The sequence below is a fragment of the Archocentrus centrarchus genome, chromosome 24 (assembly GCF_007364275.1).
Source record: "Archocentrus centrarchus isolate MPI-CPG fArcCen1 chromosome 24, fArcCen1, whole genome shotgun sequence".
Taxonomy (NCBI): Eukaryota; Metazoa; Chordata; class Actinopteri; order Cichliformes; family Cichlidae; genus Archocentrus; species Archocentrus centrarchus.
Genome location: NC_044369.1, coordinates 3,403,429 through 3,419,434, shown reverse-complemented (window position 1 = coordinate 3,419,434; position 16,006 = coordinate 3,403,429). Strand labels below are relative to the sequence as shown.

Below are 16,006 nucleotides of genomic sequence, written 5' to 3'. Positions count from 1 at the left end.
AAAATCTAATCCTTAAAGTGTCTCCTGAGTCAGGCCTACAGGTGAGCATGCCCGGAAGACCTCACCTAGGAGTCACCACCTCTACTGGCTCCTTTGGTTTTTGTCCATTTGTTTGAAAACTGAATAAAGTAAATGAGAGTTACCATTATCTATCTATCTATCTATCTATCTATCACTGTGTTAGGGGTTTTAAGAGCATGTTCTATATTCCTTTATACTGGGGTAAGTGTCACATGTCAGTGAGAAAACTTGCCTCAGACTGGATTTTGTCAGTTACCAAAACATGTCTGGATGCTAAATGGTCTTCTCTACTCACGTCACATAGAAGAGCGTTTACTTTGAGATCTACTTCTGTGGCTGTGAATGTGTCATCCTTTTTATATTTTCAAAATGCATCATTATAGGTTCTGTCAGTTTACACAAGCCCTCATATACCTCATAAAAAACAAGCCAATAAACAAGTGGAAACTTTTTTGTTTGCATTTACATCACAGTGCTCTAAAAATGAGCTAAAAGGTTTTATTTATGCAAACTGGGAACAAAACTGTGATGGGGCAGGGCTTACTTTTACAAACACACGCAGAGAGAGAGCGAGAAAGGCACACAGAGGGGGGATACAGCCTGCGTGCCCACCTTTCTGCTCCAGGACCACTGACCGCACACTGAACATTATCCGTCCACCCAGGCGGCTTCACTTCAGGGTTTAACAGAAAATGACACAGACCTGGAGGTGACATTTTCTATTACACACGCTTTTTAAAACGCTTTAAACGACACCGGTGTCTTCGAGAGGCTCGCTTTTACGTAAGTACAATGACCTTTGTTTTCATTCTCTATTGACGGCACTATAAATGAAGCATTCTTAATAGTTAACATAATTCACAGGTTTTCATACTGAATTAGTCGTTGTAACTATTACCGCTGATAACCAATACATAAGAAGTCGTGACATTTCAGAATGAGCTCGATAAAAATCTCTCTATATTATAAAAAATAATGGAGAGCTACGTTGCAGTCGGACCACTTTTCGCGCCGCACCCGGTTGCCTGTAGTCCGTTCAAGCATTCGCATCACGTCATTCGATAGTAGCTAACGGAAGGAAAGGACTACAACATCCAGCGCGAGAGCGCTGATGGTGCGTTTAAGTAACCTCGAGAATATTGGCGTTTCACCTAACTGCTTCCGCGAAGAGCAGGGTATCTCTGTAAAAGCGGCTCAGTGAGTTTATTTTGTTGCTTTTAGCTCTGATATGTGTACATTCAGAGACCAGTATAGACATTTAGAGCAATAATTGTGGCGTAATTTGACACTCTGCATATCTGTAAACCTTTTTGCTATTAAAACCTACCTAAAATAGCATATTATCAGCAGCACTTGTACATTAATACAAAATAAGTAAATGTATTCCGCTGACCGTGTGTTGTATTTCTGACAGTACCTGAAGCCAGCGCCACGTTCCGCGCTTTAGTTTTACGTTTGGTTGTGTAATAATAAGGGGACTCTGCTTGTTTTGATCCGACTGCAGATTCTAACTAAAGTCAAAGGTCGAAACTTTCATCATGTCAGCTCGTAGTGTCTCTGAATCCGCCCGCGCGGAGGCTTAAACGATGCCGCCCGTGAAGAGACGTAAGTCAGTGTGAGCTAGCAGCTCCGGGTCAAAAAGTAATGACAGTATATTGAGTTATGTTAATTTTCAGTGCGGCTGAAATCATTTAACAAACGTACCGTCAGCTCCTAACTGGTGTTTATGTTTTAGTAGTCGCCTGCTCTTTTGTTGTGAAATGCACATTTAATTAGACCTAAATTTAACTAGAAGTCCTCCAACTGTGGGACACACGGACCACAAAAAGAACCAAACGAAGCGGCTGCTGCTAGTTAGCAGCTGGGTTAGCCGGCAATGCTCCTGACAGCTGTCGGTTCAACAGACAGAGCAGCACAAAGAGGCAAGAAACCCAAGTTTCATGATATGTTTATACAATAATTTTCATAAAATGTTTTCGGGCTTAGATACAAAACAATGTTTTAGTTTCTTTGACAGCTGTTTTAAATTGATTGTCAACTTTTAGGAGAAACCTTGACCGCCACTGCCATCATTCTGTCATTTCATATTGTCATAAGTTATCCTTTACCTAATTTCTTCCCGTCTTCTTTAATCTGTCTTTTATCCGCTCACCTGGTGTCTGGTTTACAGCAGCAGGGTTTTTAAAGCAATTTACAGAAACTAGAGATGATGCTAAAATCTATATATGAATGGTGCTGTCAATAAGAATAAAACACATATACACGTATCACAAAAACGCTTCACAACAAACAAACTTAAAGACAAAAAAAGTTACAATTCCACTCATTTTTATTTATATAGCACCAAATCACATCAAAGACTCACCTCAAGCCACTTTATATTGTAAGGTAAAGACCCTACAATAATTACAGAGAAAACCCAACAATCAGACGACCCCATATGAGCAGCACTGGGAAGGAGAAGCTCCCTTTTAGCAGGAAAAAATCTGAGATTTTAGCTACCTTTTAAATGAGACCACTGACCTCAGAGAGAGTTCCAGAGTCTGTAGGCCAGTGTCTCATAATTGAGAAGCTACAAACCAAAATGTTTCTTTCTGTCTGCTCCATATATTGATCTCTATATTTTTTAACTCCTTTTTAATGTCTTCCTCCAGCTGTCCCATGTTCCTTCGCCGGTTGAGCTCTTTGAGCTCCTCCTTTCCTCCCTGCAGCCTTCCCACTCTCTCCCGGGCGTGCTTCAAGAGCAGCGCTGCTTCCTCTTCGTCCTTCTTCCTCCCACGCTACACTCCCACTCCTCATCCATGGTGGTTGGTGCGGGGGTTTCCACCCTGGCCTCCTCGACTCTCCCACTCCCACCCATTGGCCCGTGACGCTTTTGCTCACAGGATATTACACCCTCTGAATATCAACCTTGGTGACTTTAGCGGTTGCCGTTCATTCTACGCCTCTGCAGGCCACATGATGGAGGGCCATGACAGAGACAGAGGGCCTCCCTACAAACGGAGGAAGAGTGCAGAGGAAAAAAGGAGCCCTGAAGATGGGGAAGAACACAATGGAGGAGCGACAGGGAGCAAAGAGGGAGGCTCCAGGAGGGAGCACCATCACCTGGATTCCAGGAAAGACAGCAGCTTTCGATCTAATCACCACTTCAACGATGGAAGTGCCGGATGTGCCAGAAGAGATGTCAGAAGAGAAAACAGCAGAGATAAAGATGTGGAAAGGACTAAAAGTTGGAGTAAAGACAGACAGTGGAAAGAGAGTGCAGACAGAGATGGATCTGCAACTCGAGGGAGGCGTGAACATCAGCAAGAAGGGCATAAAGAGTCACAGCCAGTCATGCACAAACCCAACCCCTGGTTCAGAGGGAGGGGGTCTCAGGAGCTGGGTGGGTTTCACAGAGACACAAAAGGGACTTCAGAGCAGCAGAGAGATGGACGAAGTGATGGAGGGCAGCCTCGCAGCACCACTCACCCCCCAAACCCGTGGCAGGTACCTGCAGGTAACAGGCAACCCTCTCCATCAAGACTCTCACTATCTGTGAAATGTGAGTTTTTCTTTTGGTTTTAGCTTGATAAATGCCATTTGGGTTTTATATTATGACTGACAACTTGTTCCAAAGTACACATGATACAGTTTTTTTTTTTTTTGCTGCTGTGGGAAAGCACTTTGGAAGTAGAGCGCAAGTGAAGAGAAAACAGTAAAAAGGAAATAATACAGTTTCTCCTTTGCGAAGTATATCATTTTTGCCATATGAGTTGTAACACCTAGGTCTCAAATCCTGTAACAATGGTACTTGTTCTGGTTTGCAGCTTGGCATAGCAGAACATGAAGCAGTTCTCCACCTGCAGCTGGTTCTAGTTAGAGTGGCCCGGAAGCTTATGCAGGTATCCGATCTTTTTTCTAATCTCTCCTCAGCTCTTCAAAGACACTGGGAGTCCTGCAGCTCTGACCTCCACGCACCAGGGGACACTGCAGTCTTTGACTTCTCAGTGATGTCCTACAACATCCTGTCCCAGCAGCTGCTGGAGGACAATGCCTACCTGTACCAACACTGTGACCCCAGTGTCCTGCCCTGGGAGTACCGACTGCACAACCTGCTGGCAGAGATCCAGCAGCACAACGCTGATGTGAGGAGATGTGATGTTGTAAAACTTTATTAGTATGTCTAGTTTAATCCTCTCAGCAGGGATTTTTGCCCTTCACTAATTGGCCTATAATTAGCTAAGACAGCTGGGTCAAGTGATGGCTTTTTAAGTAGCGGTTTAATTACAGCCACCTTGAAGGCATGTGGTACATAGATAATTAATAAAGACAGATTGATCATTTTTAAGATTGAAGCATCAATAAATGGAACGACTGCTTTGATCTGGAGTGAAAGAGTCTAAACCAGGGGTGCCCAAACTCACAGGCTGCTTCTGGCCCCGCCCCTACTTCCAATCCACGAATTGATGTCAAAAAAACATACAATTTGGCCCTTAAGTTACTTTTTTGACATTTCGCTTAACCCTCTTGATTGGAGGAGAAGGCGAAATGTCAAAAAAGTAACTTAAAGGGCGAATATATATTTAAACTAACACATTCATCCTGCTGTAACCAGGTTTCTGTAAGGCAGATTCAATTATTAAATCATTTACTAACAGGGACTTGGAAGAGAGAGAGACCTAATGTTTAATAATCCACATTTAACTCTTTTACTCTTTAGTGTAGTTGAGGGTGCTATATTATTTTTTTCTTATTGAAATTTTATGCTTAAATAGTTTTTTGCTGGTTTTAGGTTAGTTTTTTGCTGGTCTGGGAGCAGGCACTGTCTCTGTGGGGATGGGGTTTTGGGGGGATGGCAGGAGGAGAGAAGCTGCAGAGAGGCGTGTAAGACTGCAACTTTTTTCCTCCCTTTCTAGATCCTGTGTCTTCAGGAAGTGCAGGAGGACCACTATGAAAACCAGATTAAACCTGCTCTCCAGGCACTAGGTACTTGTTTGTGTGTTTGCATCTTTGTGAGAACCATTTTGAGAAATTTGCTTTAACTTTCAGGTACAAAGTCTGATTGCTTTCGGGTTTAGAGGCTGTGGTTCGGCTTTGAGTCATTGTGGTAAAGGTTAGAGGATGGATGCCAGTGTGAGGGTGTTTTAATTTTTCCTTGTTCAGTAGTACTCTTAACTGTGCCGTATCAATCTGTTTTTAATACAAGTAAAGAGTTAAACATTGTGGAAAATATGAACAGAAATGCATTTTAATATTTATAAGCACCTCAATATGTAGTTATTGCTTTTATTGTGAAAATAAGAGACTTAAATACTAAATACATCTTGCCTGCTAACTAGCGTACACAGACTGTATATTAAAGATGGGTGTAGAGACGTTAATTTCACTCACTGCTTTTTAAATTCTCGGTTTAAGCATTTTGGCCCTCGTCATCTTGATTTTTTTTTTATTTATTTATTTATTTTTGAAAACTGATCTATGAGGCAGATCTGGTTTACAAACTCAGTTTGCACACTCGTCCAGTAGTGACAGTCAATCACAAGGTAGCCACACCCTAAATCATAACCTGCTTCATTGGTTATTTTATTTTAAATGGGAGCAAAGTTTAAAAAGTGAACATCATGTTGTGTTCAGTAAGACCTGAAATATGCAATTGAAACCAAAAACCATCAGGAAAGTGTTTCTTGAGGTCAAAAATCAGTAAAGTCAGTTATTTTCTCATAGACATCAGTATGGTCTCCTTTTTAGAACAGAGGAGTCGCCCTATTCTTGCCACTAGAAAGCTAAAGTTCTCTGATTAAGGAGGCTCTGTCCACCTTATATACACAGTCAGTTTGATTGTGTGTGTGTGTGTGTGTGTGTGTGTGTGTGTGTGTGTGTGTGTGTGTGTGTGTGTGTGTGTGTGTGTGTGTGTTAGGTTACCGTTGCGAGTACAAAAAGCGGACGGGAAAGAAACCAGACGGTTGTGCCGTCAGTTTCAGAACCTCCCGCTTCTCCCTCCTCTCCTCCAATCCCGTTGAGTTTTTCCGGACCGGCGACCCCCTCCTCGATCGAGACAATGTGGGATTGGTCGTGCTGCTGCAACCTAACAACGGCATCAACCAGTCAAATCCTTCTTTCATCTGTGTCGCCAACACTCACCTTCTCTACAACCCCCGCCGAGGTGACATCAAACTGGCCCAGCTGGCAATAATGCTGGCTGAGATCAACCGGCTGTCCCGCCTCCCAGACGGGCAGGTGAACCCAGTTGTTTTCTGTGGGGATTTCAACTCTGCACCCTGGAGTCCACTGCACAGCTTCCTGACCACAGGCTGCCTGCATTACAGCGGAATGCAGATTGGCATCGTAAGAATATTGTGCTGCTCAAAAACTCATCAGTTAACTGATTATCAGTAAATGTGCAAATCACCATACTGTGAACCTAGAAATTTCTGGTGGCCATTTCCTACTCATCAACTCTAAAAATAATCACTGGGTGTGTGTTTGTGCAGGTGTCGGGGCAGGAGAACAGTCCCAGAGGTCAGCGTCTCCTCACGTCTCCAATCTGGTCTCCCAGTCTGGGAATCAACCATCAGTGTCAGTATGAAAACAAGCCTGCTCCCGAGCCCTCTCCCAGCAGCCCTACAGGTAAACTTAACAAAGCTGTTTTCACACCAGAACTCCGGAAAACTTTGAAAACTTTAGGCCGGCTCTTTGCTCAGAGAGGTCCCTTTCCACACGTAGCACACGGCAGGAGATGGTTTGCATCAGTTTCATTCTCACTACAGAGCCTGTTGTTTGGTTTAATTGAGAGCGCTGCCTGAGCACATGCTTGATGCTTACTTGCTGTGAGTTAATAAAATTTCCCTCTATCAGACATCACTCTGTATGAGGGAGCTGGCATGTTAAAGATGTAGGGTGACTGAAAACATTTCCATCTAGTGCTGTGTACACTGCATACACATCTGCCACCTAGTGGTTAATCAGACACTCCAGCTGCTGCCTCTTGCTTTGTGACCTGTCCCCTGCAACCATTAAGAGTCCAGTGTGTCCAACCATCCTTCAGCTTTCTGACCATTATGAGTACATCATGCAGTAGCCATACTTGCCAGTGTGAGCACACGTATGTCCTCAAAATAGGAAATGTAAATATGTGTGATCTGACCGTTGTCACATGCATCTCCATCGGGTGATGTCTAGAAAAATTCAGGAGCCTGCAGTTAATTTAACACCCAGTTCATAGTGCAGTACTGTGCAGTACTTGATTATGATTTTGACTTTGATGTGCGTTTATTTAGTTAATCTTCACACAGACTTGGTGCTGCTGGTGAAGGTATATTTTAGTTAAAGTTCAGGTCAAGATTTGTTACTCCAGTTTGTTCCCAAAATGTTGTTGATGACCTCCTGCTTTCCTGAGAGATGCTTCTTTAATTATACATGACATCTCCGGCTTCACTCCGCTATATGGATTAAGTTTATTGATCAGTGTGTTGAACCTCATCACTAACAGCCGCCTGTTTTTTTCCCTCTGTCAGCTGTAGAAGGAGCCATTTCTAATCTCAGTGTGGAAGATCTCGCTGCCAAAGCTGCCGATGCATTCAGCAGGTAAAGTCTCGCCTCTCGTTCCCTCTCACTTTCATTCCTCTCTCCATGAACTTGTTTTCAAATGTGTGATCTGACGTCTAAAAAGGTGCAAGGTTAATGCTGACTGTGTTAATTGGAAAGTTGGTTTGTTGAAACTTTTCTGTTTTATTAAAAACAGATCTTATTTGAAGTGTGAAGCAGAGTTTGCAGCCCTTCAACACACACACACACACACACACACACACACACACACACACACACACACACACACACACACACACACACACACACACACACACACACAGACACATACACTTGCACACTTTCTAACCGCGTGTGTCTCTGCAGAGCGTGGAGGATCGAGCACAGTCTGAAGCTGCAGTCGTCTTATCAACACCACCTGATGCCTGACGGGAGACCTGAGATCACCACCTGTCACTCACGCACGGCCCTGACGGTGGATTACATCCTGTACAGTCCCGGTACTGACACACACGCACATACACACAATAAGTTCTCTTAATAATGCATCATTTCCTAGTATAATACAGGTATGACAGTCTACATACAACAATACAAAGAATCTGAGGCATTTTTATTAATTACTTAATTATTAAGTACTCTTAGACTGTTTCAGTGTCACGTTTTATAAAATAAAAAGTATTGCAGGTAAAACGCCTTCTTCTCTTTGCCCACCCTTCTTCCTTTTTTTTTTCTTGGCATTATTTAAGTCTTTTAGAAGGCTGTAAAATTTCTAACCTCAAAGCTTGGCCTCAGTTAAAGATACATGTGTCTCTCTTTCATGCTGGAAGCATCTCTGTCAGCAATAACATTCCTTTTGTAGATGATTGTGGGCCATCTGGAGGGGTAGAGATCTATAAAATGAAAATAAGCTTTTTTTGCCAGAGTGCATTGTGCTGCAACAGGCTGTTAAATCCTTCTCTGTGGATCTTCAGACCTTTACTAACCCCATCACTGCTGCTGCTCAAAGTTTCTTCATGGCTGTTCTGTGGCCTCCTCTAGTCTCCATGTCCAAACCCCAAACTGTCTGATAAGTGTCTCGATACAAAGTTCTATGTGAGCATGTGTGAATGTGGCTTTGAAACTAGAAAAGCGCTCTATAAATGGAGTCCAGTTCCTATTTTTTTGATGGGTTAATCCATTCGTTTATGTTGTCTTAATTAATTGCAAAGTTTTCTGATGTCCTGCTTGGAAATACTGAAGCAAACAAGTGATTCCAGGCCGTGCCATCCCTGCAGGCATTTAAAACAATAAAAGCTGTAATAAAAAAAAATACCTGCAGGAATTCAGTCTGATTTCCTGCTTCTTCTTCTTCTCTCTCTTTAGTCTTAATCTGAAAGTCACCGTCTCTCTCGTTTCCCCCTGTCCTTTGTTTCTGAAAGATTTTATCACTCTTCCCTCGTTTGCTGGTGGGCGGGGTCTCCAGTTGCTGGGCAGGCTGTCATTGGTCGGCCAGGCAGAGCTGGAGGAAGTCAACGGCCTGCCTAATCATCGCCACTCATCTGACCATCTCCCCCTTCTCGCTCGTTTCCGCTTTCGGTGCTGAAACGTTGCAGGTCCGCCAAGGAAAGGAGGAATGTTTTAGGAATCGGATTAATTATTAAACAGTCTCAAGTTAAAGTTTTCTCGCCCGCATAAACAACAAGACAGAAGATGAACGTTAAACACTGGATGATTTATTTCAGTATGCATGAAGTCATTCTTCAAGTCTTCATCCACTTACACTCGTATATCCAACAAAAATCAGACACTGACAAAGAAGTGGCTACAAAGGACGTGCAGCTGAGTCACTGGAGCAGCTACAAAGTGCATATTCATTTTTTCTCAATACTTTTTTTGTGATGTGATTTAAACTTCGCCTACTTCATCTTTAAGTGGCAAAGTAGCTGCAGCAGCAGGAGGAGGAGGATCTATTTTCCTTTCTTCCATTTCTAGATTTCTGCCCCCTGAAAAAAGTCATTGTGCACAATGGCGGTGTTCCCCATTCATGAGCTCCAGCAGGTGGAAATCTTTTTTTTTTTTTTTTTTTTGGTCTTGTGGACTTTTTAAATTACATAGAAAACAGAGAAAAGAGAAAAGATCAGCACAGTCTGCATATTCTGATGAACGCAGACGATCTATGAGCGATCATGATGTCAGCAGGATTATATTTGATATGAACACTTTGTAAAACCTGCTTACATAAAACTTCAAAGAACCAAAAGTTTAAATCCTTAAATGATGCTGAAGCTCAAACTGAATTCTGACAGTCGGGATTCCTCCTAAAATTTTTAAGGTGTACGGATCTCTAAACATCAGATGAAACCATGTAGAGAAGTTCACTGTAATTTTCTCCTGTTGGCACTTTTGTACACTTTTTTTTCTCTTTTGTTGAATATAAAGTCTCCTTTTTTTACTGTATCAGGATGATTTTAAGTCTGTTTTAAACCTGAACAGTAACTTTAGTGCTGCTAATGTGAGAAATTACTTGATGGTTTAATTTTGCTAACAAGAAGGTGCTCGGTCTAATTAAAAACAACAAAAAAAGTTTAACTTGTTTTTAAAACTAAGAAGAAAGCATTTTTCCTGCTGTATCGCTGCCATGTGATGGTTTCCTGTTGTATTTTACACTGTGCCAAAAACACAACTAAGCGCTGCCAGCAGGCAAGTATTGATCATAGATTTGATTATTTATCATTAACTGAAGATGGTACATGAGGAACATTTCTTTGGATTGATATATTATTGAGAAACTTGGATTTAGCTGCAGATCGAGCCTCTAAAAGCTGAATTTTGTCCACCAAGGACTCTAATTTTTATTCAATCTTCATAAATATCTTAACGGCATGTGTACATACTGAAAATAATACCGGGATGTATTTTTCTATCATTTGAAGGAGATGATTTTTATTTGCTGGCTTTGGAAGTTTACACTCTGTAAATAAAGGTTGTTTTTGTATTACATGAACCCACAGTTTCTTTGATTATCTTTAGTCATTTTTGCATCGCATGACACACACATGCACACACACACACATGCAGGCTAACGGGACACAGTAACTTGTGGTCTGTACAGCTGAGCTGTGGCGCTTCACTCGCTGATCAGTGAAGCCTCGTGCCGACTGTTATCTCGGTGTTTTTAAACCAGATGTGACGGGTTGACAAGGACAAGTCGTTAGTCAGTGAGCTAATTGCTGTCAGTGCTCATTACTGCGTATTTGTTTTATTGCTTTCTGTTCTGTCTTATTGTTCTCTGCACTAACCTGTGTGAAAGGTGCAGATTACAGCAGGTACACTGTAAAACAGTTTACTGCTGTAAATCTGGCTGTTAGTACTTTACTGTAATTTAATGGGGTCATTTCTTACAGTGTAGGAGTGTGACTGTAGGGTATACACTGCCTGGTACACACTGTATACACAGTTTACTGCAGAGTGGAATATGTTCTTGGACTGTTTTAACGTTTGTTGTCCGTAATGGGAATTGTGTGTGTTCCCCTGTTAGTTTGTCCTTGGAGAAATAAGCATTTAAATTAGGATCCTGCTCTTTCTCCTGCTGGTGGGAAAGAGTTTTTATTTTTTTCTCTCTCATGCACACTAAGAAGAAACTGCTGGCTTGTCTCTGAGTGTTAATGGGAGTGTTTGGGTAATGGGTTTGATGCAGTGTGTGTGTGTATGTGTGTGTGTGTCTCTGCATCAAACAGGCTCCACATCTTTCCACATTAGTGCGAGTGTGATGGTGACAAAGGGTTGCATCGTTTACGTCGGCTCGCTGCGTGCTCGGGATGCAGACCTTTTGGTATTCTGAGCGGCGCTCCGCACTGCAGCAAGACGCTCGGCTGGATCTCAGCAGGCTTCAAGGGCTCCTTCTGCTCCTTATCGCAGAGTCGGCGGGGGGTCGGGTTTTGAAACTTCCCCCGTTTACAGGGAGTAACATCATAATTGGGGAAATTATTTAAAAATGAATATGATACTGGAGACACTGTAATCGCTACTTTATTAGATGGCAAACCTTCACATATTATTGCCCCAGGGCAAAATACTTTGATTAGTCTTTTAGACCAGGCTGTCTGATTTTACTCCTGTGTGGATGTTTATAGAGAATTTGTGCAGTTTTTTCCTGTGATTTTAGCAGCATTTATGACGAAGTGTAGACATTCAACACGTTTTTTGCCATCAGCCGACCTCTGCGAGCCGCCTGAAATGCTGCTACTGCAGAAAATCACCTCAGCTTTGTGCTCATCAAATTTCTTGGCTGCATATCAACAAGCTCAGCTCGCATCTTGTGTCTTTGGAGTTGTTTGGGTTTTGACCACTAGATGGCAGCAGTGGCTTGCTTGGTAACAGAGGAGGGTTCTGCAGGTGAATCAAGATTGTCTGGGATGTTGGACGTGGATGAAGATCAGCGCTGGAGTAGGTTCAGAAGTTTATTTGGATTTTTGCTTGAACACAAATTAAGCCATATTTTAAAAAGTCCTGCATTAAATATAATGTTCAAAAAAATAAAATAAAAATTAAGGGAACGCTTGATCATCACAGTGTAGCAGAAAGTCAGTTAAACCTCAGGGGCATCAGTCTGTCCTGTTAAGAAACATAAACCATTCTGAATCAATTTTAGCTGCTTTGGTGCAAATGTAAGTGACAACAGGTGGACTGAAGAGGCAACAAAAAGACAACCCCAAAAAGCTTTCCAGGTGGTGGCCACAGACCACTGATCTCTTCTTATCTCTGGTTTTGTTTGTTGCTATTCTCCTTGGCACTGCTGATAGCATGAGATGGTACCTGCAGCCTTTGCAAGGTTTGCTGCATCCTCCGGCACAGTCTCAAGAGTGTGGAGGAGATTCCAGGAGATGGGCTCTTACATGAAGAGAGCTGGACAAGGGCATCAACCCAGGAGCAGGACTGGTATCTGCTCCTTTGTGTGAGGAACAGGAGAATCGCTGTCAGAGCCCTGAGAAAAGTCCCCCTCGGTGGGGGGTTTCTGACTAAACTGAGAGACGTTTGACTAGAAGCCATGAAGGTGGCATAAGGTCTGGATGTCCTTCAGTGAGACTTCACCGACCTGCAGAAAACACCAGAACTGGAAGTGTTATTTATTTATTTTTTTTAGAGCAGTGTATAACAGGATGATAAATGGCCCCACTCAGTCATTTTATTGACTAAAATAATTTGGTCGCCTGAGGGTTAACATGGATGTGATGTTGCTTTGGCTGCATGTGGTATGAATGCGAGTAGCTTTGTTTCTGTCTCCTCAGCTCACCTGAATAATGTGGCAGATTTCTGGAACAGACACTCCCACTATAAAGTAAAATTACCCTGAATATTATTATTATTATTAACCAGCTTTAGAAGAATATTAGAGGTTTAGTTGCTGAAATGTTTGTGGGTTGCAGCAGTAAATCTGAGGAGCTCCTGTAGATGAATGGTTGGTTGCGTGCAGTTCGCCGGTCATCAGGGAGCTTTCACAGCCGGGGGCTGAAAAGTGAGTTTTGGGGGTTGTTCCAGCTCCTGCAGATATGATTTGTGGTACTGGACAGTAAAAGGTTTCACACGTGACCCCATGAAGGACAAATCTAAAACTCAGGGCCAATCAGGAGACGGGATCTGACCTCTCTTTCGTGACATTGTTAAAAGCTCTGCTGGCTTTTCACCTCTGCAGCTTAATCCTCATGACAGTGTTTTTGTGCACACACCCACACGCACACAAACATTACATCACATTAAGCTGCTGACACACACACAGTGAGGTGAACCTCCCCCTGCTTTCCAATCCCTGAGCTGCTGCTGCTGCTGCTTAGATGAAAAATTAAGGATTATTTCTCTAAATCTGCAGCCTCCCTGTGCTTGTCTGAAACATCCACACACACACACACACACACACACACACATACACACACACACACACACACACACACACACACACACACACATCTGCAGCTGAACGTAAGCAGATTATTTTATCAGAAGCCGAGCCGGAGCGTACGGTGGTGTGTGCAGGAGTGTTGTCTAAAGAGGAAGAACACACTGTAGTTTTCCCTGCAGTTTCCTCATGTTTGTCTTCTTACTGCTCCCTGAAGTTCAGTGTGTTTAGGTCGGGTCTGCTGTGAGTGCTGCGCTGTGTTCCTGCAGCTTCTACTTCACACCACAGATCAGAATATTAGGGCCGAGCAACAGGAGCGCACGTTCCTCACGTCACACTGACTCTGAGATGTTTGCATTTGAGATTTTATTCTGGAAAGCTTTGCTGCATTTAATGAAACTTATTCTTTGAGATAATAATGAATCATAATTGTTCAGCACTGAGTCAGTAAACCAATGTAGCTAGCATTCAGCTATTCTTTTGAGCAGAGTTCATGAGCTGCTTTGTGTGATCAAGCAGGTCTATCTGTTGATGCATTTTTAAGACTTTCCATGTTAACATTCACCAGGTTGTCACAGAAGCTGGAAAAACGCTGTCTGATCGGACGAGTCTCGATTTCTGCTGCGACATTTGGATGGTGGAAACAGAATATGGAGTAAACAACATCACAGGATGGATCCATCCTGCCTTACATCAACGGTCAGGCTGGTGGTGGTCGTGGACATTTTCTTGACACACTTTGGGCCCCTTTGTACAAATTGAGCCACAGGCTACCCGAGCATTGCTGCTGGACATCTCGTCCCTTTATGACCACAGTGTATCCATCTTCTGATGGCTGCTTCCTGCAGGATAACGTACCAGGTCACAAATCTCAAATCATTCCAAACTGGTTTCTTGAACATGACAATGAGCTCACTACTCAAATGGTCTCCAGTCATTAGATTTCAATCCAGTGGAGCTTCTTTGGGGTGGGGGGGTGGGGGGTTAAGTGGAAAATTCCCATCATGGATGTGCAGCTGACAAACCAGCAAAGAGTCATGCTACTCAATTCAATTCAGTTTTATTTATATACAGTAAAAATCCCCTAAGTCGGATTCAAATGGCCCATAGAATTTTATCCGACTTGTAAAAAATTTTACTGAGGGTGCTCTGAAGGATCATTTGTTCTTTCAGTTCTCAACACACACAGACACAAGCTATTTTCTTGGGGGTGCTATGACTTTAATAGGGGGAGCTATAGCACCCCCTAGCGCCCCTCCCGGCACCGCCACTGAATTCATCCAGTGTATGCAATCACATTTAACTGGAAATGTAGGCGAAAATCCAACTTGTATGGTCCGACTTAGGAAATGATCTTTACTGGAATTAACGTTAGGAAAAATCGGGACATGCAAAAAGCCATCCGACTAGAACGAAAATCCGATTTGTGCGACTTTTTACTGTAGCTTCAAATCATAACAATTGCCTCAGTGCACTAGGAACTACTAGCAGGCTGTACCAAATGAAATTCCCGGTGGAAATATATGGCCAAAATGCTTGTATTAAACTTTATTAGACAAGTTAGCCCCACGTCTGTGAAAACGTGCTTTTGTAGCATGTGGCTTAAACCAACCTAACCCTCAACTAACTGTGTAAAATTAGATTTGGTGGATAAATTGTAAAACAATGCAAAGCTGCTGTAGTACTGTACCCCTCTGTTATTAATCTGTTTGACCACAAAAGAACACAAGGTTAAAAACATAGAATATTTATTAAAAGAACACATGCTGCTACAGGTGTTGATAAAAACAGCTGACCAATGATACTGTAACAGTAGGAGACTTACAATTATAACAATCACCGGGGCTCACAGTTTCTCCTACGATTGACCTTCACAGAACACAAAAAAAAACCCCCCCAGCGCATCTTCACACAGGAAATCTGGATGAATTCAAGAGCACTAAATTTAAAACAAAAACAACAGTTAACAGTGCGTGTTTGTGTGTGTGTGTCTTCTCTAGAGCAGTTTCCTCAAATTAAAATCACTGTGTTCACCAATCCGATCCATTGGCTCCAGTCAGTCCACTGAGCTGTTAAATCAAATTCATCACTGGATAAATATGCAGTTATTTTTGCTGTTCATGGGCCTCATCGGCTGCAAAACTAGGCTGGCTGTCCCTTTGTTCTTTGCACCACGAAGTAAATGTGTCTGCTTTATAGGCTCATAACAAAACATTTCCAGAAACAGGCAAGAAAACAGGAAACAAAACATCTTTTTTTTTTTTTTTTTTTTTTTGTCACGGGATATCTGAATAAAACCAGTGAGCCAAACAGGAAGGGAAAACTTGCAGTGAGTGTAAACACACAAGGGCAACTCCTCCAAACACATAGCGAAGATACAAGGTTGTAATTAAAGCAAACAGATTCCTATCTGATACTGCTGAGGCACTGGAAGCTTGGCATGGACGCTCCTTACAGTCCGCCAAACTGTTTCAAAATTTGCCTGGACAATTAAGCAGCTGTAATACAAACAGCTTTCCATTTTTATTGCATGCAACAACACCGTACTTTTTTTTTTTTTTTTTTTTTGATTGGCGTCCTTGT

At 42.5% G+C, this 16,006-nt stretch overlaps 1 protein-coding gene across 4 annotated transcripts; it reads left to right on the top strand.

The window, feature by feature from the left end:
* The first annotated feature begins 628 nt into the window (after nt 1–628).
* angel2 (angel homolog 2 (Drosophila)) lies at nt 629–10,508 on the top strand. Of its 4 annotated transcripts, none has more exons than XM_030720815.1 (9): nt 629–804; nt 2,676–3,565; nt 3,937–4,148; nt 4,920–4,989; nt 5,921–6,348; nt 6,495–6,630; nt 7,518–7,587; nt 7,915–8,048; nt 8,970–10,508. In XM_030720815.1, the coding sequence occupies exons 2-9, from the start codon at nt 2,683–2,685 to the stop codon at nt 9,131–9,133; spliced, it is 2,097 nt and encodes a 698-aa protein (XP_030576675.1). In that variant the 5' UTR covers nt 629–804; nt 2,676–2,682; the 3' UTR covers nt 9,134–10,508. The 4 variants fall into 4 exon arrangements, with proteins under 4 accessions (XP_030576675.1, XP_030576674.1, XP_030576676.1 ...); XM_030720814.1 differs by lacking the exon at nt 629–804 and adding an exon at nt 1,500–1,626; XM_030720816.1 differs by lacking the exon at nt 629–804 and having other exon boundaries at nt 2,662–3,520.
* The last annotated feature ends 5,498 nt before the right edge of the window (nt 10,509–16,006 follow it).

Coding starts and splice junctions, on each gene's coding strand:
- angel2 (XM_030720813.1), top strand. CDS start 2,662: ATGTCTTCCTCCAGCTGTCCCATGTTCCTTCGCCGGTTGAGCTCTTTG. Junction 4,149..4,919: donor TCCAGCAGCACAACGCTGAT/GTGAGGAGATGT, acceptor CTCCCTTTCTAG/ATCCTGTGTCTTCAGGAAGT. Junction 4,990..5,920: donor ACCTGCTCTCCAGGCACTAG/GTACTTGTTTGT, acceptor TGTGTGTGTTAG/GTTACCGTTGCGAGTACAAA.